The sequence below is a fragment of the Engystomops pustulosus genome, chromosome 4 (genome assembly GCF_040894005.1).
Source record: "Engystomops pustulosus chromosome 4, aEngPut4.maternal, whole genome shotgun sequence".
In the NCBI taxonomy this organism is placed as follows: Eukaryota; Metazoa; Chordata; class Amphibia; order Anura; family Leptodactylidae; genus Engystomops; species Engystomops pustulosus.
The window spans coordinates 7,351,303-7,377,636 of NC_092414.1; the positions used below are offsets into that span (position 1 = coordinate 7,351,303).

Below are 26,334 nucleotides of genomic sequence, written 5' to 3' on the forward strand. Positions count from 1 at the left end.
AAGCTGGATACCTCGGGAAAGCTGGGTACTTCGGAAAAGCTGGATACCGCAGGAAAGCTGAGTGCTCAGAGAGGTGAGGCTGACCTCAGTGAAGAGGGCTGGGGAATGCTGAGGACCCGGGAGTCTATTTCCAGCTATGCCTCCCGGGCTCTGGGCCACCTCTCTGAGTACGAAGAAGCCAGCAAGACGGTGAGGAGACTGCGGGAGGAGCTCAGGTGCGCCCATGCCAGGGCAAGCTTTGCCCCAAAGAGGAAGAAGGAGCAGATTCTGGCAGAGATATCCAGGCTCCAGACTAACATCCAGGCCTTGGAGGAGAGGAAGGCTTACCTGCTGGAGAGGAGCGGGCCGTTTAAAGAAAAGATCCTTAATGATGAGAGATTCCGGGAGATGGAGGAGGAGAAGCAGAGGCGGCTGATGGGGCTTCAGCCTGAGAGTCAGATGGAGGAGGAAAGTTCGGTACCGTGCAGTGGGCCCCCTGCAGGACAAGCGGCTATGTCATCTGGCTGCGGTTCTGCCGGCCCGGGTGAGGATAGTGACAGCCACCAGGGAGGGGCGCTGATGGAGGAGATCCGACGGCTCGAGTCCCCTGTGCACCTCCAGGACTTTACTTTTGGAGACGATCTGCCGGAGGATGCACCGGGGGGCAGCAAACCACGAAAGAAGAAGACCAAATCCGTGGAAGTGGTGAGTCTAGTCTACAGCCCCCTCCCCGTAAAACCCGAGTCGGCCGCAGGGTCAGCTCACTGTGCGAGCCCCGTTACCCAGCCCACCACGGGTCCTGCAGTGGACTCAGTGCCAGGGAGCGGGGAGATTACAGGTGTGACATCTGATGTGGCGATGGGCTCCGTCTCTGTTTGTGGTAACAGTGGGGGAGCAGGGGAGGCATCGGCCGCGAGGCCGGACAGTAAGGGCGGCTCGGCAGTGGCGATACCATCGAAATCCAGTGCTGTGGTGCGTCCCCCAGTGGGAGGGGGGGACAGCCCGGCACTGGTGGCAGCTTCCGGTGCCTCGGCGCCTCTTCATGCTGTTGCCGCTGATCACTTGGTTATGGGGCGGCGGCAGCGTGGAGGGGTCGCTGAGGCTGAGGGCTCCGGACCTCCCAAGCCTAAAGTCCTATTTTGTGTTGGTGTTGGAGACAGTCTGCAGAGGAGTGCTGAGGAAGGTGGGGATCAGCGGTGCCACATACCAGCCAAAGATCAGCGGCGACTCCTACCTTCCTCTAAGAAAAGTAAAATAACATCTGCTACCGATGATGCGGAGGGCACAAGTGTGACACAAGTTGGGGTCCCCTCTGGGCGATGCGCTGTGGGGGGACCCCCGTCCCTTGTGCCTGAAGATGCGGAGGTGGTCTTGTCTGCTAATGTTGTTGCTGGTCCAGCCAGTGTGAGTGGAGTCAGTAATGTTGTGGTGGATAATGTGAATGGTGTGAGTGGTGCTGAATCTTTTCCAGCTTTGGGGGTGGGTGATGGAGGGACTGGTGGTGTGGGTGGCGCGGCTGAGTGTAACATGCAGGTGGGTAGTGTTAATGTGGTGGGTGCAGGGGTTGGTCCGGTTGCTCCCCCAGTGGCGGCCCCTATTAAGAGCTATGCCAGTGTCGCTGCTGGGGGACGTAGGGTTCCATCATCCTCGTCTCTGGGCTCTGGGGACGGCTTTTTGCAACGGCGCCTCCTGCAGGCCTTACAGAAGGGAGAAAGGACGATCAATGTAGCGGGGCAGGAGGTTGATTTGTCGTTTTGGATAGAGAGGCACGGCCTGTCTGCCTTCCGAGAGCAAAGAGGCAGGGAGACATCATGGTCGCTCCCGACAACCGGGCCGGGTGCTAACCGTAGGAATGTGGTCCGTCTTCGGTGGCGTGGCAGTGATGTGTGTCCCCCTCGGGCACGGGTAGTTGAGCTGCTGCTGAAGATGGACTTCAAGGCGGCTGACATCTTTGCCTTGATCCATCCCTATGGTACATCTGAGTTTGATGTCAGCTTTGTTCGGCCGGAGGGGCTTGAGCTCTTCTGGTCCAACTATGAGCTGAGATACAACGAGCCCGAGTGGCGGGACTTTGCTGTGCAAGCAGTGTCCCGCCAGAGCGAACTCAAGAAAGTGACCGTTCTTACCCGTAACGAATCACTATCTTGCTTTGACATCATGACCTGGATGAATCGTTATGGAGAGGTACTGGGAGTACCCGAGAAAAATCGTGACGAGTATGGTATCTGGTCAGGGGCCTGGACCTTCATGGTGAAGTTGAGGCGTTCAGGTAACTCAGTCGCCCACATCCCTTCATCAGCCTTCCTGGGGAGGGATCGGATCCTGATCTTCTACCGGGGGCAGCCTAAGCTGTGTCACAGGTGCGGTGACCCCACACATTTCAGCGCAAACTGCACCGTGCAGAAGTGTGCGTTGTGTGGGGGTGTCGGCCATCTCGCTGCATCCTGTACAGGGCAGATTAGGTGTAACCTGTGTGGTGATCTCGGTCACCCGTACAGTCGTTGTCCTCTTTCCTTCACTAATGCGGGCTCAGCCTCAGCGGATGAAAGCCATGAGGCTGAATCTGCTGGGGAGGGGACTAGCAGAGGCGGAGGAATGGAGGGGCCAGGGAAGAAAGACAGGAAAAAGACGCCTGCCCAGCTAAGGCGTCTAGAGAAGCGTCAACAGGAGAGAGAGCGGGGGGAGTCTCGGGCTGCTGGGACAACCTCTGGCGCTCTCCTAGAGACCACACCTGTCGCTGAGGCCCCAGGGGATGATGTACTGGATGAGGAGGTCAGGAGGATCGAGAGAGAGGAAGGTGCCACGTCCTCAGACTCCTCCCATTATGAGAGTATGGACGAGGATAATAGGGCGTGGCTAGAGGAAAAGCGTAAGCGTGGCGCCAAAAAGAAGAAAAAGGGTAAAAAGAAGGGAGGTGTAAGATCTTCTCCCTCCCTGACTAAGGTACCCAAGGAAGGTGCAACCGACCCCCCGCTGGTCGAACTTTCAAATCGATTCCTGGCCCTGGATGGAGCGCCTCCTGCCGATGGAGGGGCTGAGGGTGAAGGGCCAGAGGTGGCGGAGCCTGCAGGAGGTGCCGAGTCTCCCCCTGGGGAGTCAGGGTCCTCAGGAGGGGAGACTGGCCCAGAGTCTGGAGACGAGGATGAGGGGGCAGGTCCTGGATCTGCCCCTGAAGCATCAGAGGTGCGGGAGATGGACACCACAATATGTCTAAAAAGGGGGTGTTCATTTCCCGAGGGTGGTGGTAAGATGGGTAAAAAGAAAGCCGTCTAACTCAATCACTCATGATGGCGGCACCCACTCCGTTGACGCTGGCGTCCATTAATGTCGCCAGCATTAAGTCTGATGCGGCTAGATTTGCGGCCTTTGATTTTCTCGGCCGCGTTGAAGCCGACATTTTATTTTTGCAGGAGACCAGGCTGCCAGATTTGGCAGCCGTGTTTAAAGCTAAGAGGGAATGGAGACACGGGCCTTCCTATTGGTCTCTTGCGGCCGAGCCGTATAGCGGAGTGGCGGTACTTTTTACCGCACCGGTAGAATGCCGACGAGTTATTGAGTTAGAAATGGGGAGGTGCCTGATCCTGGATGTCCTCATGAAGGGACAAGAACTTCGTCTAATTAACATCTATGGTCCCCAGTCCAAGTGGGACAGGAAGTGTCTCTTTATGAGGATCAAGCCCTACCTTTTTACAAGTCGGCAGGTGGTCTTTGGAGGGGACTTCAATGCTGTCACGAGGTCCCAGGATAGGGGAGGTTCCAGAGACAAGCTGACTTATGATAGCGTCGCTCTTAATAGCATAGCTAGTGAGGCTCGCCTGGTGGATGTCCACATCCGGCACACCCCAGGCCACGCGGGGTTCACCTATTATAGGGGTAGCTGCAGGTCTAGAATAGACAGGTTTTATTTAAAGGAGGAAGCCATCTCTTCAGCAGTGTCCGTTGTTGAGGTGGAGTTCTCCGACCACTGTCTAATTTTGTTTTCTCTGAATGTTACAGAGACCCCCCGGATGGGAAGAGGCTACTGGAAGCTCAATTCGTCTCTCCTGGAAGAAGCAGAGATAAGACAATCCTTTGAGGACTTTCTTCAGAGCCAGGTACCATTGCTGGGCCTTTGTAGCAGTAAGTCAGAGTGGTGGGAGATGCTCAAGAAAAGGGTGGTGAGATTCTTCCGCCAGCTCTCGAGCCTCAGGAGCCTGGACAGGTACCGCCTGTATCAGGGCCTGAGGAGGAAACTCGAGCATCTCGTCTCGACTGGAGGTAGTCGTGAGGACATCTCCAGAGTGAAATCCTTGCTGAAGAGGTGTCAGTACGATAGACACGCATCTTTGGTTTTTGAGAGGGATTACGGGAAATACCGCTCGCCCGACCCTTACAGAAACTGCAAGATGTCAGTGAATGGTAAAGTTGTCACGGGACTGGTTGACAGTACGGGATCCCTGAAAAGGTCCAGATCAGGGATCCTGGAGGTCGTCAGATCCTTCTACTCGCACCTCTTGGGCAGGAAGGATCTAGATCGGGATGTGATGTCGGGTTTCCTGGCTGAAACTGTCCCTGAGCCAGGAGTAGACCCCTCTCTTGATGTTTTGACAGAGATGATCAGGGAAGAGGAAGTCAGCCGGGCGATTGAAGGGCTCGCCCTCAAGAAATCGCCAGGCCCGGATGGCTTAACATCTGAGTTTTATAAGACCTTTAAGGACGCCTTGGTTCCTCTCTTGACTGAGGTATTCAATGAGTGTCTTTCCTCGGGCGCTCTGCCGAAGTCAATGAGGAGGTCAGCCCTGATCATCCTGTCAAAGGGTAAGGACCGATCTCGTATTGAGAACTGGCGTCCCATAGCGCTTCTCAATGCGGACAGAAAGGTTTTGGCAAAGGTGCTGTTTAATCGGCTGGTGCAGTTTGCACCCCGGCTCCTTTCGGGGACCCAGCACTGCTCTGTTCCAGGCCGCAGTACATTTAGTGCTGTGCTTTGTGTCCGGGAGGCAGTGGAGCAGGGCAGGGCTGGTAACTGGAAGGGGTACTTGCTGTCCTTGGATCAGGCAAAAGCGTTTGATCGGGTTAACCACGAGTACCTCTGGTCTGTCCTTCTGAGGTATGGCCTGCCGGGGGAGTTTGTCAATTGGCTGAAAGTTTTGTACGCAGGGGTAGAGAGTTTCCCGCTTGTGAACGGTTGGATTGGCCGCTCTTTTGAGGTCGGGTCTGGTGTTCGCCAGGGTTGTCCTCTGAGCCCACTTTTATACGTGTTCACGATTGACCCATTCCTTAGGAGGGTTGATCGTGGGCCGTTGGTGGGAGTCGGGATGGATCGGGCAGCACCGGAAGCCACTCTAAGGGTGGTAGCGTATGCCGATGATGTCACCGTTTTCGTGTCCTCGGGAGGGGAGGCGCAATGGGTGATGTCAGAGGTTTCTGGGTCCAAGATCAACCGGGATAAGTGTGAGAGTCTCTGGCTGGGAGAGGGGGATCCAGGCTTTGATCTTCCGGACACTCTTCCAGGGCCCCAGGACTCCGCCAAAGTTCTCGGCATCGAATTCGGCCAGGGGGATTACCCCATGCAAAACTGGGACGGCAGGCTTAAGATCGCCGCTCAGAGGGTGGACCAGTGGAAGGGTTGGTCTTTGACCCTCAGAGAAAGGGTTAATCTGATCAAAACTTACCTGCTCCCGCTGCTGATATATCTGGGCAGTGTGTGCATGTTGCCAGAACCCCTCTGGACTCGGGTGTACAGTCTGTTCTTCCAGCTGTTATGGGGGAATAGGCTGAACCTAATCAAGAGGGAGGTTACTTACCGCACGAGGAGACAAGGAGGGTTGTGTATGGTCAACCCTGTGGTGTTCCTAGTGAATACCTTTCTTAAGATCAATGTTGCAAACCTCTGGAAAGAGAGGGCTCCTCCGTGGGTATACTCCTGCAGGGGATGGTTTCGGCCTTTCTTCCAGGAATGGGAGACAGGAGGGCGAGTGAAGGATCTTCGTACACCGCATGGGCATCTTCCGGCTTACGCTACCCCGGTTCTGAAGGTGATTCGCCGGTGGGGTCTGGGAATGTGGGAGATCAGGACCATGTCGAGGAAACTCCTTGACAAGAGGGTTCTGTTGACCCATTTCCAGAAGCCTCTGGCCCTCAGGGATTGCCCAAGTCGGGATCTTGGGGTGGGTTTGAGTTTATTGAATTCCATCAGGATCCCCTTGAAGTTTTGGGACTTGACTTGGCGCTGCTTCCATGGAAAGCTGTGTGTGAGGGACAATCTGAAGTGTAGGAGCTCTGAGGAAAGGGGTTGTCCCCGGGAGGAGTGCGGTGGTCTGCTGGAGAGCATGGACCACTTCCTGCTTCAGTGCCCCTTTAACACAGAGGTGTACAACCGGGTGGGCGCTTCCATCCATTGGCCCGGGTTGGCCGGTCTCTCCTATGCGGAGTGGGCCTATGGAGCATTCAGAGGCCTGGGTGGCCGGGACCGCTGCACGTTATTCCTAGTCAGTCTAGTGGTCAGGTACCACACGTGGAACGCACGGTGTTTAGTATTGACGCAGCGTAAAATCCTCCCGGTGGATGAGGTGGTTAGGAACATTCTGGGTGACCTGGTGAAGGTGCGCTCTCTGGAGTATGAGAGGCTGGGCACGGGGAGGGCCTCTCTCCTTTGGAGGGGGTTCTCCTTTAGTGTCCCTTAGTCTGTCATCTCTGTTCCTGGTGTTGGGCTGAAGCTGCACTGTAGATTTTTGTTTTGTATCTGAGGTTATAGTGATGTAGGGGCTTGCAGGCGCCGAACCTGGGCTTTATGTGGTTTGGATTGATGTTGTTTAGACTTTATTTGTATTCTGTTTTCTTTATGTTATGTTGTAATTACTGTATATATTGTATATATTGTATATAGTTGGGTTTGGGACATAGTGTTAGGTTGGGAGGGGGGTGATAGTGGTGGACTTATGAACTGACCTTGGACTCTATAACCCTGGGCACTGGTCTGGACTACTTAACGCAAACTTTGGACGTTAGACCAGTGTCTGGGGGGAAGGGGAGGGTGCGGGCGAGGGATTTAGATTAGTGTAGTGTTGTGTGTATTATGTGTTTGTTGTTATATATTTAAAAAAAAAAAAAAAAAAAAATGGGTGTGGGGTGGTTTGTTATTAGAGGGTGTGGGGTGGGTTTATGTATATTTATGTATATTTATGGTCATTTATGTTTATTTGTGGGTGTGGCTTGTGTTTGTTATTGGTTTGGTTTAGGATGTAATAATCGGTTGGGTGGGGGTTGTGGTATTTGGTGTTTATTCATTTTGGTGTATTGTAAGTTATTATTTTTGCTAGGTGTGAATGGGGCTGGACCAGCAGGTAAGAATTTGTATATATTGTATATTATGTTTTGTTTGTATTGTTATGTTTTTTACTTTTATATAAAATAAAAGATCTACAGGATGTAACTCAGGATCAGTACAGGATAAGTAATGTCATGTATGTACACAGTGACTGCACCAGCAGCAGAATAGTGAGTGCAGCTCTGGAGTATAATACAGGATGTAACTCAGGATCAGTACAGGATAAGTAATGTCATGTATGTACAGTGACTGCACCAGCAGCAGAATAGTGAGTGCAGCTCTGGGGTATAATACAGGATGTAACTCAGGATCAGTACAGGATAAGTAATGTCATGTATGTACACAGTGACTGCACCAGCAGCAGAATAGTGAGTGCAGCTCTGGAGTATAATACAGGATGTAACTCAGGATCAGTACAGGATAAGTAATGTCATGTATGTACACAGTGACTGCACCAGTAGCAGAATAGTGAGTACAGCTCTGGGGTATAATACAGGATGTAACTCAGGATCAGTACAGGATAAGTAATGTCATGTATGTACAGTGACTGCACCAGTAGCAGAATAGTGAGTGCAGCTCTGGGGTATAATACAGGATGTAACTCAGGATCAGTACAGGATAAGTAATGTCATGTATGTACAGTGACTGCACCAGCAGCAGAATAGTGAGTGCAGCTCTGGGGTGTAATACAGGATGTAACTCAGGATCAGTACAGGATAAGTAATGTCATGTATGTACACAGTGACTGCACCAGCAGCAGAACAGTGAGTGCAGCTCTGGTGTATAATACAGGATGTAACTCAGGATCAGTACAGGATAAGTAATGTCATGTATGTACACAATGACTGCACCAGCAGTAGAATAGTGAGTGCAGCTCTGGAGTATAATACAGGATGTAACTCAGGATCAGTACAGGATAAGTAATGTCATGTATGTACACAGTGACTGCACCAGCAGCAGAATAGTGAGTGCAGCTCTGGTGTATAATACAGGATGTAACTCAGGATCAGTACAGGATAAGTAATGTCATGTATGTACACAGCAGAATAGTGAGTGCAGCTCTGGGGTATGATTATTTCCATAGGTTGATGCTAGTGTTGTTGTGTCCTGTAGAGTATTTCGGAGGAGGTCATCTTCCCCCTGATGTGTTATAAAGATGAGGATGAGGACTTGTGGCAGGACGACCCCTATGAGTACATCCGGATGAAGTTTGGTAAGTCCCGCCCCCCCTCCTGCAGTCTCTGCCCCCCCTACCCCGCTCCTCTCACCGCTGCCTCTTCTCCCCCTTGGTAGATGTATTTGAGGATTACGTGTCTCCCGCCACAGCGGCTCAGAATTTCCTGTATACGGCCTCTAAGAAGAGGAAGGAGGTAGGTGGGCGCACCGGGGGGGGGCGGGGGGAGGGTCCGGCCCGCTCCCGGGACACGTGTGACTGTCTCTCTGCTCCAGGTCCTCCCGAAGATGATGAACTTCTGCTACCAGATCCTCACCACCCCGGCCGTGGACCCCCGCAAAATAGACGGGGCCCTGCATGTCCTGGGGTCCCTGGCGGACATATTATTGAAGGTAAGTAGTGGTCTGGGTAGGTGGCTGCGGATCACGTGACCAGAGAATCCTACAGATGGCAGGATGTTTCTCCTTCCAGAAATCCGTCTACAAGGACCAGATGGAAGTCTTCATCCAGAATCACGTCTTCCCCCTCTTCATGTCGGAGCTGGGCTACATCCGGGCGCGGGTGCGTGTACACAAGTGTATGATCCACCCTCCTACCGCTTTGTCTTTCATCCCATTCCAGTTAGTGTTGCCCTGTTCATCTCCTTCCTTACACTTCTACATTGTTAACCCTCCTTTAACTTTGTGGATTTTTTTATATCTCCAATCTATACAAATTCCCCAGTGGCGTCGGCTTATTTGTGCGCCATTCTTCAACTTTGTTTTTATTTCCTGTGTAAAATGTTGACTTTTTTATGTCACCCTCCTTCCACTTTGTATCTCGTCAGCTTAAATAGATGTTCTTAACACCGTCCTCGGTCCTACCCTTTCTCCTTCACTACTGATTTTGCTCAGTTATGCCCCATGGCACCCTCCATCTACTTTGTTGTTATGTCTTTGTACTCCAGTATGTTAAATCCTGGACGTTCACTGTTATTTTCCCACAATTTTGTCTCTCATGTTCCATTCCTGCAAATGTATCCTCAAGTATTATCCCTCCCTCCAGTTATGTCCTATATATGCCGCCCTCCTTCGATTTTAACATCTTTTTACCCCCAATGTTGTGTTATATTTTCCCTTACGCTCAGTATTAATGTCCCTGATTCTTGTCCTGTATGTGTCGCCTTCCCTTCACTTTGCTTCATTCCACATATCCTATTTGATATACAGAGCGTTTTCCATACATGTCGCCCTCTGTTAACTTTGTTTTTTTTTTTCCGCTTTCTTTCAATTTGTCATTTAGAATTTATTTCTCCACTGTTTTGTCCTGTATGTGTCGCCTTCCTTTCACTTTGCTTTATTCACTCCATTATATATGTGAAGCGTTTTTGTTGTATGTCTCTTATTTTTTTTTTTTCTCAGCTTGCATCCACTTTGTCATCTACTCCCACCATAGCGTTGTCATATGTTGCCCTCCTTCCACTTTGCCTTGTACACTTCATTCACTACATGGGATTAGTCTTCTCCTACATGTCACCCTCTGTTCGCTTTGTCTTGTAGACCTCATCCACCCCATGTCTTCTCATACACGTCACCCTCTGTTCGCTTTGTCTTGTAGACTTCATCCAGCCCATGTCTTCTCCTTCATGTCACCCTCTGTTCGCTTTGTCTTGTAAACATCATCCACCCCATGTCTTTTCCTACACGTCACCCTCTGTTCGCTTTGTCTTGTAGACTTCATCCACCCCATGTCTTCTCCTTCATGTCACCCTCTGTTCGCTTTGTCATGTAGACTTCATCCACCCCATGTCTTCTCCTTCATGTCACCCTCTGTTCGCTTTGTCTTGTAAACATCGTCCACCCCATGTCTTTTCCTACACGTCACCCTCTGTTCGCTTTGTCTTGTAGACTTCATCCACCCCATGTCTTCTCCTTCATGTCACCCTCTGTTCGCTTTGTCATGTAGACTTCATCCACCCCATGTCTTCTCCTACATGTCACCCTCTGTTCGCTTTGTCTTGTAGACTTCATCCACCCCATGTCTTCTGTCTTCTCCTACACGTCACCCTCTGTTCGCTTTGTCTTGTAGACGTCATCCACCCCATGTCTTCTCCTACATGTCACCCGCTGTTCGCTTTGTCTTGTAGACGTCATCCACCCCATGTCTTCTCCTACACGTCACCCTCTGTCCACTTTGTCTTGTAGACTTCATCCACCCCATGTCTTCTCCTACACATCACCCTCTGTTCGCTTTGTCTTGTAGACGTCATCCACCCCATGTCTTCTCCTACATGTCACCCTCTGTTCGCTTTGTCTTGTAGACTTCATCCACCCCATGTCTTCTCCTACACGTCACCCTCTGTCCGCTTTGTCTTGTAGACTTCATCCACCCCATGTCTTCTCCTACACGTCACCCTCTGTCCGCTTTGTCTTGTAGACTTCATCCACCCCATGTCTTCTCCTTCATGTCACCCTCTGTTCGCTTTGTCTTGTAGACTTCATCCACCCCATGTCTTCTCATACACGTCACCCTCTGTTCGCTTTGTCTTGTAGACTTCATCCACCCCATGTCTTCTGTCTTCTCCTACACGTCACCCTCTGTTCGCTTTGTCTTGTAGACGTCATCCACCCCATGTCTTCTCCTACATGTCACCCGCTGTTCGCTTTGTCTTGTAGACGTCATCCACCCCATGTCTTCTCCTACACGTCACCCTCTGTCCACTTTGTCTTGTAGACTTCATCCACCCCATGTCTTCTCCTACACATCACCCTCTGTTCGCTTTGTCTTGTAGACGTCATCCACCCCATGTCTTCTCCTACATGTCACCCTCTGTTCGCTTTGTCTTGTAGACTTCATCCACCCCATGTCTTCTCCTACACGTCACCCTCTGTCCGCTTTGTCTTGTAGACTTCATCCACCCCATGTCTTCTCCTACACGTCACCCTCTGTTCGCTTTGTCTTGTAGACTTCATCCACCCCATGTCTTCTGTCTTCTCCTACACGTCACCCTCTGTTCGCTTTGTCTTGTAGACTTCATCCACCCCATGTCTTCTGTCTTCTCCTACACGTCACCCTCTGTTCGCTTTGTCTTGTAGACTTCATCCACCCCATGTCTTCTGTCTTCTCCTACACGTCACCCTCTGTTCGCTTTGTCTTGTAGACTTCATCCACCCCATGTCTTCTCCTACACGTCACCCTCTGTTCGCTTTGTCTTGTAGACGTCATCCACCCCATGTCTTCTCCTACACGTCACCCTCTGTTCGCTTTGTCTTGTAAACATCATCCACCCCATGTCTTCTCCTACACGTCACCCATCGTTCGCTTTGTCTTGTAGACTTCATCCACCACATGTCTTCTCCTACACGTCACCCTCTGTTCGCTTTGTCTTGTAGACTTCATCCACCCCATGTCTTCTCCTACACGTCACCCTCTGTTCGCTTTGTCTTGTAGACCTCATCCACCCCATGTCTTCTCCTACATGTCACCCTCTGTCCGCTTTGTCTTGTAGACTTCATCCACCCCATGTCTTCTCCTACATGTCACCCTCTGTTCGCTTTGTCTTGTAGACTTCATCCACCCCATGTCTTCTCCTACACGTCACCCTCTGTTCGCTTTGTCTTGTAGACTTAATCCACCCCATGTCTTCTCCTACATGTCACCCTCTGTTCGCTTTGTCTTGTAGACTTCATCCACCCCATGTCTTCTCCTACACGTCACCCTCTGTTCGCTTTGTCTTGTAGACTTCATCCACCCCATGTCTTCTCCTACACGTCACCCTCTGTTCGCTTTGTCTTGTAGACTTCATCCACCCCATGTCTTCTCCTACACGTCACCCTCTGTTCGCTTTGTCTTGTAGACTTCATCCACCCCATGTCTTCTCCTACACGTCACCCTCTGTTCGCTTTGTCTTGTAGACTTCATCCACCCCATGTCTTCTCCTACATGTCACCCTCTGTCCGCTTTGTCTCGCAGTGCTGCTGGGTGCTCCACTCGTTCAGTACGCTGAAATTCCACAACGAGCTGAACCTGCGGAGCGCCATTGAGCTGGCCCGGAAGAGTCTTCTGGAGGACAAGGAGCTGCCGGTGAAGGTGGAGGCCGCCATCGCCATGCAGACGCTGATCAGTAACCAGGGCGCAGGTAAGTGGCCGCCATATTGGTCTGGAGCAGCGCAGGAGCCGCTGAGTAACGTGTCCCCTGCTTCTGGCAGCCAAGGAGCACATGCGCCCGTACATCCGCGCCGTCATGCAGGAGCTGCTGCACATCGTCCGCGAGACCGAGAACGACGACCTCACCAACGTCATCCAGAAGATGATCTGCGAGTACAGCCAGGAGGTGGCGCCCATCGCCGTGGACATGACACGTCACCTGGTACTAGGGGTAGGGGGCGCTACAGCTTCCCCTGTAAGGATTATGCACAGTCCTGACCCCGCCCCGTTGTCCATTACAGGCCGAGATCTTTGTGAAGGTTCTGCAGAGCGAGGAGTACGAGGAGGTGGAGGACAAGACGGTCATGGCCATGGGGATCCTGCACACCATCGATATCGTACTCACCGTAGTGGAGGATCACACGGAGGTAAGTGTCCACTCCACCAGCCAATGGCTATAATCTCCGGGTCTTATAATATATCACATGTTCTGTATCATTATATATCTATAGGTCAAGCCGCAGCTGGAGGCGATCTGTCTGCAGATTGTGGGACTAGTACTACAGAAGCACATCATAGGTAGTAATCCTGTATTATACCCCAGAGCTGCACTCACTATTCTGCTGTGTACATACATGACATTACTTATCCTGTACTGATCCTGAGTTACATCCTGTATTATACTCCAGAGCTGCACTCACTATTCTGCTGCTGGTGCAGTCACTGTGTACATACATGACATTACTTATCCTGTACTGATCCTGAGTTACATCCTGTATTATACCCCAGAGCTGCACTCACTATTCTGCTGCTGGTGCAGTCACTGTGTACATACATGACATTACTTATCCTGTACTGATCCTGAGTTACATCCTGTATTATACTCCAGAGCTGCACTCACTATTCTGCTGCTGGTGCAGTCACTGTGTACATACATGACATTACTTATCCTGTACTGATCCTGAGTTACATCCTGTATTATACTCCAGAGCTGCACTCACTATTCTGCTGCTGGTGCAGTCACTGTGTACATACATGACATTACTTATCCTGTACTGATCCTGAGTTACATCCTGTATTATACCCCAGAGCTGCACTCACTATTCTGCTGCTGGTGCAGTCACTGTGTACATACATGACAATACTTATCCTGTACTGATCCTGAGTTACATCCTGTATTATACTCCAGAGCTGCACTCACTATTCTGCTGCTGGTGCAGTCACTGTGTACATACATGACATTACTTATCCTGTACTGATCCTGAGTTACATCCTGTATTATACCCCAGAGCTGCACTCACTATTCTGCTGCTGGTGCAGTCACTGTGTACATACATGACATTACTTATCCTGTACTGATCCTGAGTTACATCCTGTATTATACCCCAGAGCTGCACTCACTATTCTGCTGCTGGTGCAGTCACTGTGTACATACATGACATTACTTATCCTGTACTGATCCTGAGTTACATCCTGTATTATACCCCAGAGCTGCACTCACTATTCTGCTGCTGGTGCAGTCACTGTGTACATACATGACATTACTTATCCTGTACAGATCCTGAGTTACATCCTGTATTATACTCCAGAGCTGCACTCACTATTCTGCTGCTGGTGCAGTCACTGTGTACATACATGACATTACTTATCCTGTACTGATCCTGAGTTACATCCTGTATTATACCCCAGAGCTGCACTCACTATTCTGCTGCTGGTGCAGTCACTGTGTACATACATGACATTACTTATCCTGTACTGATCCTGAGTTACATCCTGTATTATACCCCAGAGCTGCACTCACTATTCTGCTGCTGGTGCAGTCACTGTGTACATACATGACATTACTTATCCTGTACTGATCCTGAGTTACATCCTGTATTATACTCCAGAGCTGCACTCACTATTCTGCTGCTGGTGCAGTCACTGTGTACATACATGACATTACTTGTCCTGTATTATACTCCAGAGCTGCGCTCACACTTCTGTTCCTCTGCAGAGTTCTATGAGGAGATCCTGTCGTTGGGTTACAGTCTGACCAATCAGAGCATCTCCCCGCAGATGTGGCAGCTCCTGGGGATCCTGTACGAGGTCTTCCAGAGGGATTGCTATGAGTACTTCACAGGTCTGCAGCCTCCTCTGTGTCTTGCTGTATGTCACCAGGAGGTGGCGCCGCTCTGATGACTCTGATCTTCTCTTCCCGCTGCAGACATGATGCCGCTGCTGCACAATTACATCACTGTGGACACGGCCATGCTGCTGTCCAACCCCAAGCACCTGGAGATTATTTACACCATGTGTAAGAAGGTAAGTCGTCCAATCCACAATCATCATATGGCCCAAAATGTAATGTTGTGTATGGGAAACCATCAGCAAGTGCGACCATATGCAGAGAGAGCACAGAGCACAGCAGTGTGAGGACACACCCAGTACAATCCTGGAGTATAATTCCATGTATCACAGTCCTGCTGCTACTAACAACATACACAGTGGTCTGAGAACATATCTCTCCAGGGACAATACATAACACTGGCTGCAGAGAGCACAGAGCACAGCAGTGTGAGGTCTGATTACACATCTCTCCAGGGACTATACATAACACTGACTGCAGAGAGCACAGCAGTGTGAGGTCTGATTACACATCTCTCCAGGGACAATACATAACACTGGCTGCAGAGAGCTCAGAGCACAGCAGTGTGAGGTCTGATTACACATCTCTCCAGGGACAATACATAACACTGGCTGCAGAGAGCACAGAGCACAGCAGTGTGAGGTCTGATTACACATCTCTCCAGGGACAGTACATAACACTGACTGCACAGAGCCCAGCAGTGTGAGGTCTGATTACACATCTCTCCAGGGACTATACATAACACTGACTGCAGAGAGCACAGCAGTGTGAGGTCTGATTACACATCTCTCCAGGGACAATACATAACACTGGCTGCAGAGAGCACAGAGCACAGCAGTGTGAGGTCTGATTACACATCTCTCCAGGGACAATACATAACACTGGCTGCAGAGAGCACAGAGCACAGCAGTGTGAGGTCTGATTACACATCTCTCCAGGGACAATACATAACACTGGCTGCAGAGAGCACAGCAGTGTGAGGTCTGATTACACATCTCTCCAGAGACAATACATAACACTGGCTGCAGAGAGCACAGAGCACAGCAGTGTGAGGTCTGATTACACATCTCTCCAGGGACAATACATAGCACTGGCTGCAGAGAGCACAGAGCACAGCAGTGCGAGGTCTGATTACACATCTCTCCAGGGACAGTACATAACACTGACTGCAGAGAGCACAGAGCACAGCAGTGTGAGGTCTGATTACACATCTCTCCAGGGACAATACATAACACTGGCTGCAGAGAGCACAGAGCACAGCAGTGTGAGGTCTGATTACACATCTCTCCAGGGACAATACATAACACTGACTGCAGAGAGCACAGAGCACAGCAGTGTGAGGTCTGATTACACATCTCTCCAGGGACAATACCTAACACTGGCTGCAGGGAGCACAGAGCACAGCAGTGTGAGGTCTGATAACTCATCTCTCCAGGGACAGTACATAACACTGGCTGCAGAGAGCACAGAGCACAGCAGTGTGAGGTATGATTACACATCTCTCCAGGGACAATACATAACACTGGCTGCAGAGAGCACAGAGCACAGCAGTGTGAGGTCTGATTACACATCTCTCCAGGGACAGTACATAACACTGACTGCAGAGAGCACAGAGCACAGCAGTGTGAGGTCTGATTACACATCTCTCCAGGGACTATACATAACACTGACTGCAGAGAGCACAGAGCACAGCAGTGTGAGGTCTGATTACACATCTCTCCAGGGACAGTACATAACACTGACTGCAGAGAGCACAGAGCACAGCAGTGTGAGGTCTGATTACACATCTCTCCAGGGACAATACATAACACTGGATGCAGAGAGCACAGAGCACAGCAGTGTGAGGTCTGATTACACATCCCTCCAGGGACAATACATAACACTGGCTGCAGAGAGCACAGAGCACAGCGGTGTGAGGCCTGATCACACATCTCTCCAGGGACAGTACATAACACTGGCTGCAGAGAGCACAGAGCACAGCAGTGTGAGGTCTGATTACACATCTCTCCAGGGACAATACATAACACTGGCTGCAGAGAGCACAGAGCACAGCAGTGTGAGGTCTGATTACACATCTCTCCAGGGACAATACATAACACTGGCTGCAGGAGGGGGCGTGGCCTGATGCCGAACTAGGAGGACGTGCGCCGCGGAGCTCCCGGGACCCGGCACCCCATCACCCTCCCTAGGCAGCCATCCTCCACCTGTGCCCCCTCCAGCCTGCTCCCCGGTGCCGCGGGTACCTGCCTCCACGCTCCGGTGCCGATATCACGGAGGTCTCCGGCTCCCTGCGGCCCCCCCGCACTCCAGCTCCTGCAGCTCCCACGTGCCCAGCGCGGCGGCGGGACCGTAGCCGCCCGACATCGCGGCTGCACACCGGAGCGGTGAGGGAAACCCCCCCCCCCCCCGCCTCTGGACATACGGAGCCGCCGACCCACTTGTAGGATCGCGGCAGCGCTCCAGTCACCCCTGCAGCCTGCCGGAGGCGACATTCTACTGGACTCCCCTGCGCTGCCTGAGGCCTAGGCGCGCAGGGTTAACCTCTCCCTTGCCGGACTGCAGCCAGGAGTAAGGTAGGGAAGTAATTCCCCTGCTGCTGCCCACTTCTCACCTGGGGACCCCAAGCTGTGCAGCCCAGCACTGAGTCCTCCATACTCCCAGTGACCCCCTGCCCGGGTTCTGTTTTGTATTAACCCTTGCAGTGCCGCTGCAATTTCCCACGTGGGCCCTGATTCTATTTCTGCTAATTACTGGACGCTAGGCTCCTCGATTGTTTACCACTGGCCCCCTCTGCCCAGACGCCATGGGTAACCGGAGGAAGACGGCTAAATTGCTCAAAGCAGCGTCCGGGGTGTCTGCGCCTCCATCGGATGATGAATCCGTCCATGAAGATCCTCCATTCCAGTCCCTGGAACCCCTGGATGCGCAGGAATGCTCCACATCACAAGCCGTTCTGGAGCAGATACAGTCAAACGCTGCCAAAAAGTTGGGGAGATTCTCCCGCACACAGCCCTGCTCTCCTCAGGGGTCCCCAAACTCCTCTCCCTCCCTCTTTGAAGGCTCCCAGAGCCCGCCACAGCTTGTAAGCTATGAAGAGGGCGCTGATCCGCCTGACGTGGCCACTGAACTGGACCGCAAATTTGCAGAGGTGCTGGCGGCCATTAACGGATGCCAATCCAAACTGGTCACCAAGGTGGATGAGCTGCGACAGGACTTTGTTCTTTTAAGACACGATGTCCATAAAGCTAAAGAGCGAATAACAGAAACTGAGCGCAGAATATCTGAAGTGGAGGATGTCCAGAGGCCTATGCCGACACAGATCAGAGAGCTTCAGCGCCAAATGTCTGCATCCATCGACAGAGCTGACGACTTCGAAAACCGCCTGCGACGGAACAACGTCAGAGTGGTTGGCCTCCCCGAAAAAGTGGAGGGGTCTGACCCGGTATCCTTTTTTGAAAATTGGCTCAAAAATTTGCTTCCTGCAGATACCTTTTCCCCGTTCTTCACAGTGGAAAGGGCCCATCGTGTGCCATCCCGCCCTGGCCCTCCAGGGGGCAATCCAAGACCCTTCCTGGCCCGGCTGCTGCACTTTAGGGACAGGGACTCTATCCTCAGGGCTGTCCGTACCAAGGGAGAAATCCTCTATGCCAACAGCAGAGTGTCCTTCTACCCTGATTTCTCTGCATCCGTCAGGAAACAACGCGCACAATTCACTGAGGTCCGTGCCCGTCTCCGTGACAAGGGGTATAAATACTCCATGATGTATCCTTCCAAGCTCCGAATTGTGGACGGACAGAAGACTCGATTCTTCACCTGCCCAACCGAAGCACTTCACTGGGCTGATGCAGCTCCACGGGCTCCCGCTGCAAGGCCCGCACCTCCTGAGTGACTGGACTCATATATCCTTTTATCTGATGAGCTATGACATTGCTGGACTTAGTCCTGTATTGATGCTTAGGGGTCCTAAATCATTGCTCTAATTTTCTAATATTGCTCTACATTGGGGCGCACGCCTCGTATATGGTGCCCCATAACTGATGTGCTATCTCTTTTGGTCAATTTGGCCTGTGCGCCACATATGGCACTTATTTCTCTTTCCCCTCCCCTTCCCCTTCTTTGTACCTACTCCCCCCCCTCCCTTATCCTCTTACCGCTCCCCTCTACATATTACTCTTCCCTTATCCCCTCCTTTGCTCTCTTTAAACATGGCTGCCTAAATACCTCCTGTTTATATATACTCTGAGGGTTAGGGGTCCCGGGACAAATGGTGTAGGTTTGTCTTGAGTTAGGGACCACTGTTCTACTCTTTGATTGTTATTGGGTATAGGTCTGCACTACTGCTGTTAGGGTGTTAGACAGGGGGTTTATATTCTTGGGATTGTTAGTACAGTTCTGGTTATATTTGTTATGCTCACTGTTGTCTGTCTGTCTATGTCTCTGTGGTATGAAAGGATGAATGCTTGGTTGCTCACGTCTCCTTCCCCACACCCCTTTCCCTTCCGCTAAGATGTCTTCACTTAAGGTAATGAGCTGGAATGTGAGGGGACTCAACTCCAAATTCAAGAGGGCTCTGATGTTAGACGTCATTAAGCGTCAGGCCCCTCACATTGTATGTATCCAAGAGACACACCTTACGGGTCAGAAGGTCCTCTCTCTGAAGCGGGCCTGGGTGGCTAGAGGTTATCATTCCTCCTACTCTGTCTACGCCAGGGGAGTATCCATACTCATATCCAAAGCGCTTCCCATAGAGGTCATACAGGTAGCACCGGATCACTTTGGCCGGTACGTAGTCATACATTGTGCCTTGTGGGGCTTTACTTTCACTATAGTGTCGGTCTATGTCCCACCTCCCTTTGATCCAGCTGTATTGCACCTAATCTCCGGTAAACTTGCTTCTATGCCTCCTAGTCCGATCCTCTGCATTGGTGACTTCAATGCAGTCCCTAATCCCTCCCTGGATCGCACAAGCGGCCTAGACACAGGCTCGGTCCGTCTGAATGAGTGGCTCACCTCTCTAGACCTCGCCGATGTTTGGCGTAGTAAACATCCTCAAGAGAGAGAATATTCATTCTATTCCTCTGTGCACAAGAGCTTCTCTCGGATTGATCTGGCCTTTGTCTCCCCTGATATGATGCAGCATGTTGATCAAGTATCCTATTGCCCGCGCAGTGCATCTGACCATTCCGCCTTGCTTATCAGTCTCCTTATAGGCCCCCCCAGCGACTCCCGCTTATGGCGCCTGCACCCGGCCTGGCTCCTATCCCCAGCGGTCCAGAGTACTGTTAGGGCAGCGCATAGCGAGTTCTGGGATGTACACTCAACCCATCCTGATCCTCTTCTAGTCTGGGACTCGTACAAGTCCTCAGTGCGGGGAGCATTCATGTCGGGTGTAGCTGGCCATAGGAAGTTATTAAATGCGCAGGAGGAGAGGCTGACCGCTGCACTGGTGACTGCAGAAAAGGAATATCTAGAGAAACCTACTCCGGGGAATAAAAAGACCTGGGCCCAAGCGCAGAGGAACCATCTAGCTGTAGTGAAGGAGCGCACCAGCAAGCGCCTGCAAGCCAGGGAAGCGTCCATCTTTGAATTCGGAGATAAAAATGGGAAGCTGCTTGCATATCTCTCGCGGGCTGAACGTCCGTGTGCATCCGTTCCCTCTATCCTTGACAGTAACGGAGCCTTAAACACAGAACCCCGGGCCATAAACATGGTTTTTCACGAATTCTACTCTTCTCTTTACAGCTCCAGATTGTCCGCCTCTTCCGTCGAGATTTCCAGATTCCTTGACAGTCTTCCACTTTGGAGGCTCACACAGGCACAGTCATCGGAGCTTGATGCTCCGCTCTCGGCGGAGGAGGTGGAACTGGCCATCCAATCGTTGCCCCCCGGTAAGACACCTGGACTTGATGGGCTGGGAGGTGAGTGGTATAGGGATAACTGTGAGACCCTGGTCCCTCATCTACTTAGCCTGTACTCCGATGCGCTCGACAGCGGTTCCCTCCCTGATTCTATGCGAGAGGCCCTTATTGTAGTTATTCCCAAGCCTGGTAAGGACCCTCTGCATCCCGACTCATACCGTCCAATTTCCCTCCTAAACTCAGATGTCAAAATACTAGCAAAAATTCTGGCAACAAGGCTTAATAAAGTAATATTATCCTTGGTGCACCCAGACCAGACAGGCTTTATGCCAGGGAGGGGAACTGACATAAATATTCAAAGACTACACCTGAACATTGCAGAGGCAGAGCGGTCTCCAGACCCTGGGTTTATATTATCCTTAGATAATTGCAAGGCGTTTGATTCTGTGGAGTGGCCCTATTTGTGGACCCTCCTGCCCAGGCTGGGTATTGGCCCTCGCTTCACAGCACTGGTTAGGTTATTATATAACGACCCTAGGGCTAGGGTAAGGACCAATCTTAATATCTCACCTACTCTCCCTATGGCCAGGGGCACTAGACAGGGTTGCCCACTATCTCCCCTCCTCTTCGCACTTGCCATTGAGCCCCTTGCTGTGGCGATCCGCCACTCTGAGGGCATTAAGGGCATAACTAGAGGTACTATTATTGAAAAGGTATCTCTCTATGCCGATGATACACTTGTATACCTTGGGGATGTGGGCCCCTCTCTGGAATCCCTTCTGTCCCTGATAGAATGCTATGGGGGGTTCTCAGGTCTCCGGGTTAATTGGGACAAATCGGCCCTCTTTCCCTTATCAGATATAGGGGTACACTCCCTCCCCGTCCCAGTCCAGGTGGTGTCCACCTTTAAATATCTGGGAGTCCAGGTGTCACGCAGGGTCCAGGCATATACAGAGCTAAACATCACACCCCTGATAGCTGCAACGGAATCGCGCCTAAAAGCCTGGTCCACTCTCCCCTTGTCCCTATACGGGCGTATTAATATATTCAAAATGATCTTCCTCCCCAAATTTCTATACCTTTTTCATGCTTGTCCTATACTGCTCCCTAAGAGTCTGTTCAAACGCTTGGACGGCATTCTCAGGTCCTTCTACTGGCAGAGTAGTGCCCCGCGATTCAGTCTAGCGCTGCTTCAGGCTCCCAAGTCTAGGGGTGGACTGGCTGCCCCGGATCTGTATCTTTATTACCTGGCTTCCCAGCTAGTATATGCCCAGTGGTGGATAGATATAGACATGGGTAATGCAGCTACTGCACTGGCTGGTGCCCTGGTCGGTTCCTACGAGGCCCTTACAAACCTGCTGTACAGGTATAAGTCCCCATCTGATACCCCACTTCCCCTACGTACGGTAGCGGTGTGCTGGCGTAGGGCACAATCCCTGGTAGAACCGAGCAGCTCTCCCCCTCTCTCGCCTAGGACTCCATTGTGGCTCAATCCGTGGCTTTCTCACTTCCTCTCCCTCCCGGGCTGGACAATGTGGGGGGCGGCGGGGGTGAAATTTGTAGGCCAGCTCTTATCCCCGGAAGCAGAGTTACTCAGCTTTAACGAGATAAGGGAGAGACATACAGTACCCGATACGGCTAGCTTCCATTACACGCAACTGCGACATGCATTCAAAGCCCAATTCGGCTCCTTCAGCCTGACAGTGAAATTCTCCAAACTAGAGACTCTGATGAGTACCCCGGACCTCCCTAAGCCACTCACTCAGTGCTATGCTCTCCTGCAAGAGCAAAAGTCCAGACCATTTGATAGAGCCCGTGAACGCTGGAGACAGGATATCCCTGACCTGTCAGATGATGACTGGAGGGAGGTCGAACTGTCCTACTTCACATCTGTAGTGAGTGCGAGGGACTTCCTGATCCAATCTAAATTCCTCCATAGAGTATACTTCACCCCTGCTAGACTATTCCGCATGGGAGCAATGCCCAATGATCTTTGCTTTCGCTGTCAGGCTGAAGTCGGATCCTTCCTGCATTGTGTCTGGTCCTGCCCTAGGGTCCATGTCTTCTGGTCCGAAGTGCTGGAGTTCCTAAATGTACACTTTGATTTCCCACGATTACTATCTCCCTCTGTGTGTCTCCTCGGTATCATAAATGAAGTCATCAATGGCCACTATGACAAAATTTTCTTTAGGTTTGTATTATACTACGCCCGAAAAGTGGTGGTGATGACCTGGAAGGACCAGGAGCCCCCTCCATTAAAAAGATGGATATTACTTATTAACAGCGTCATTCCCCACTACCGGTCCCTGTATGTCAACAGGAAGTGTCCCCAGAAGTTTGACCGCATCTGGTCCAGATGGTGCGAGACTCCCCATACAGCCTTATAATCACATGTGATATATACTCCTCTCCATGATGACGGAGACTGAGCGTGCTGGTGTGTGTGTGTGTGTGTGACTCCCCATACTGCCCTATAATCACATGTGATATATACTCCTCTCCATGATGAAGGAGACTGAGCGTGCTGGTGTGTGTGTGTGTGTGACTGATTGTCTATGTGTCAATAGTTATTTGTGTTGTATCAAGATGTCTGGTTACAATATCTGCTGTCACTTATCGCGATATATCCCTTAGCTAATATTGGAACGCAATAAGATCCTGTTCATTACCACGGATGCTATTCAATTATTCTGTATTGTGGGGAAGAAAGTATGTAACAGACAATCTTGTTCCTTGGTTTGTTTATTGCAATTGTTAAAAAAAATTTTCCAAAAATTTGCAAAAATAAATACTTTTAAAAAAATAACACTGGCTGCAGAGAGCACAGAGCACAGCAGTGTGAGGTCTGATTACACATCCCTCCAGGGACAATACATAACACTGGCTGCAGAGAGCACAGAGCACAGCAGTGTGAGGTCTGATTACACATCCCTCCAGGGACAGTACATAACACTGGCTGCAGAGAGCACAGAGCACAGCAGTGTGAGGTCTGATTACACATCTCTCCAGGGACAATACATAACACTGGCTGCAGAGAGCACAGAGCACAGCAGTGTGAGGTCTGATTACACATCTCTCCAGGGACAATACATAACACTGGCTGCAGAGAGCACAGAGCACAGCAGGGACAATACAGGGGCTGCTGATGGTTTCCTGATGCTTGTGTTGTGCAGGTGCTGATGGGTGACGCGGGTGAAGATGCTGAGTGTCATGCGGCGAAGCTCCTGGAGGTGATTGTGCTGCAGTGTAAAGGCAGAGGGATAGATCAGGTAAGTAGTCTGGGGCGGGGCAGTCAGGCTGTGCAGGTATATCACTGGCGTTGTGTCTCTGCAGTGTATCCCGCTCTTCGTGGAGGCGGTGCTGGAGCGGCTGACGCGGGGGGTGAAGTCCAGCGAGCTGCGCACCATGTGCCTCCAGGTGGTGATCGCCGCCCTGTACTATAACCCGCCGCTGCTCATCAACACCCTGGAGCAGATCCGATTCCCCCACAGCGCCGAGCCCATCACAGCCCAGTTTATTAATCAGTGGGTCAACGACACTGACTGCTTCCTGGGGTAAGTACCTACCTACCTCCTGCACATCTGAAGTGTCTGTATGTGACCCTTAAAAGGGAAACCATCAGCAGCTGTGACCTAACAATACCTAACATTGGTATGTTAAGTCTCGTGGCCCCGCCTCCAGGACTCCTGACATACGTGTGACTTCCCCGCAGGCTCCATGACCGTAAGATGTGTATAATCGGGCTGAGTATCCTGATGGAGCTGCCCGGGAGACCCCCCGCAGTGACCGCCGTGGCCTCCGTCATTGTGCCTTCCATCCTCCTCCTGTTCCTGGGAATGAGACAAGTGTGCGCCCACCGGGACCACCCGGACCGCCGGACCTCCTGCCGCACCAGCAAGGCGGACCCGGAGGAGAACGGTGAGTGCCCCGGCAGTGGTGGGAGGTGACCATGTCCTGTCATGTCTGACTGTGCGTCCTGTGCAGAGGAGATCCCCAGCGATGAGGAGGAGGCCGGGGGTCCGGCCATGCAGGAGAACCCGGACCACCAGGACCAGGAGGACGATGACGAGGACTGGGACGACGAGGCGCTGGAGGAGACGGCACTGGAGGCCTTCAGCACCCCGCTGGACTGCCCCGAGGCACTGGACGAGTATCAGCTCTTCACTGACGCCCTGCTGGGTGAGTGTCCACAGTACTTACCTCACTGTCCTGCCCTCAGAGATCCTCACCCTCTCCTCCCCCCCCACAGGTGTCCAGAGCCGGGACCCCACCTGGTATCACTCCCTGACCGCAACGCTCAGCAACGACCAGAAGAAGCAGCTGCAGGAGATCTACACCTTGTCAGAGCAGAGGAAGAGCGCAGCCGGTGAGTACTGGGGGCGTGTCCTCACACTGCTGTGCTCTGTGCTCTCTGTAGCCAGTGTTATGTATTGTCCCTGGAGAGATGTGTAATCAGACCTCACACTGCTGTGCTCTGTGATCTCTGCAGCCAGTTCTATGTATTGTCCCTGGAGAGATGTGTAATCAGACCTCACACTGCTGTGCTCTGTGCTCTCTGCAGCCAGTGTTATGTATTGTCCCTGGAGATATGTGTAATCAGACCTCACACTGCTGTGCTCTGTGCTCTCTGCAGCCAGTGTTATGTATTATCCCTGGAGAGATGTGTAATCAGACCTCACACTGCTGTGCTCTGTGCTCTCTGCAGCCAGTGTTATGTATTGTCCCTGGAGAGATGTGTAATCAGACCTCACACTGCTGTGCTCTGTACTCTCTGCAGCCAGTGTTATGTATTGTCCCTGGAGAGATGTGTAATCACACCTTTTGTGTATGTAGTTAGTAGCAGCAGGACTGTGAAATATGAAATCATATTCCCAGAGTGGTACTCGAGGTGTGTCCTCTATGATCCAAAGCCTCCACAGAGCACAGCAGTGTGAGGACGTGTCCTCGGTACAATCCTGGAATCTTTGTAAATGGAAACATTCCCTTTCCCCATCCACAGAATCCTTTTCCTGCACTGATACATTGTAACGCAGCAGAGATTATATTTCTGCTCTAGGATATTTTATTCCTAATTTGTTTTTCTTCCTCCCGCAGCGTCCAGAAAGCTGGAACAGCACCCGGTTTGCGCCGCCCATCTCGTAGGCCAGTGATGGGGATGCTGCAAGGAACTCTGGGACATCATCATTTACATATTTTGTAAAGCTCATTGACTCTGTGAAGGGGAAGGACGCGGCAGTGACCTATGAGAAGAGGAGAATCTGCCACGTCCCGGACAAAGCGGTTTTTTTTCAAGGGGGATTTGGGTAAATGTGACTGCGGGAAAAGCCGGAATCCTGTTAGTTTCGGTTTCTGCACTTTTACTCATTCCTCGTATTTGCCACTGATCTGTGACAGACTGTAACACTGCAGCTGATGGACTGCTGACCCCGCCCCCGAGGAGCCAGAGGAGGAGGAGCCTGTGTCACACGTCTAATACTGATGTAACACTGAAGACCTTCACCATCTGCATCTATAAATAAAGAAATGTGTTCAATCGCAGCACAAAATCTAAACTCCGATCCATGTCATTATGTCCTGGAGAACCTGAGAGAATACTGCCCTCTATGTACAAGAATATAACTTCTATAATACTGCCCCCTATGTACAGGAATATAACTACTATAATACTGCCCCCTATGTACAGGGATATAACTACTATAATACTGCCCCCTATGTACAAGAATATAACTACTATAATACTGCCCCCTATGTACAAGAATAT

The 26,334-nt window shown here is 51.3% G+C and overlaps 1 protein-coding gene across 2 annotated transcripts in view; it reads left to right on the forward strand.

Moving 5' to 3' along the window:
- Window positions 1–26,125, forward strand: part of IPO8 (importin 8) — a 42,684-nt gene extending 16,559 nt beyond the window's left edge. For both annotated transcript variants that reach the window (XM_072144978.1, XM_072144979.1), the window contains exons 10-25: window positions 8,402–8,501; window positions 8,582–8,658; window positions 8,738–8,854; window positions 8,934–9,023; window positions 12,414–12,579; window positions 12,650–12,810; window positions 12,890–13,015; window positions 13,100–13,166; window positions 14,584–14,709; window positions 14,794–14,891; window positions 23,747–23,842; window positions 23,907–24,127; window positions 24,286–24,491; window positions 24,558–24,752; window positions 24,823–24,939; window positions 25,668–26,125. In XM_072144978.1, coding sequence (XP_072001079.1) covers window positions 8,402–8,501; window positions 8,582–8,658; window positions 8,738–8,854; window positions 8,934–9,023; window positions 12,414–12,579; window positions 12,650–12,810; window positions 12,890–13,015; window positions 13,100–13,166; window positions 14,584–14,709; window positions 14,794–14,891; window positions 23,747–23,842; window positions 23,907–24,127; window positions 24,286–24,491; window positions 24,558–24,752; window positions 24,823–24,939; window positions 25,668–25,723 — 2,019 coding nt within the window. In that variant the 3' untranslated portion in view covers window positions 25,724–26,125. The remainder of the gene's footprint in view (window positions 1–8,401; window positions 8,502–8,581; window positions 8,659–8,737; window positions 8,855–8,933; window positions 9,024–12,413; window positions 12,580–12,649; window positions 12,811–12,889; window positions 13,016–13,099; window positions 13,167–14,583; window positions 14,710–14,793; window positions 14,892–23,746; window positions 23,843–23,906; window positions 24,128–24,285; window positions 24,492–24,557; window positions 24,753–24,822; window positions 24,940–25,667) is intronic.
- Window positions 26,126–26,334: the final 209 nt, after the last annotated feature.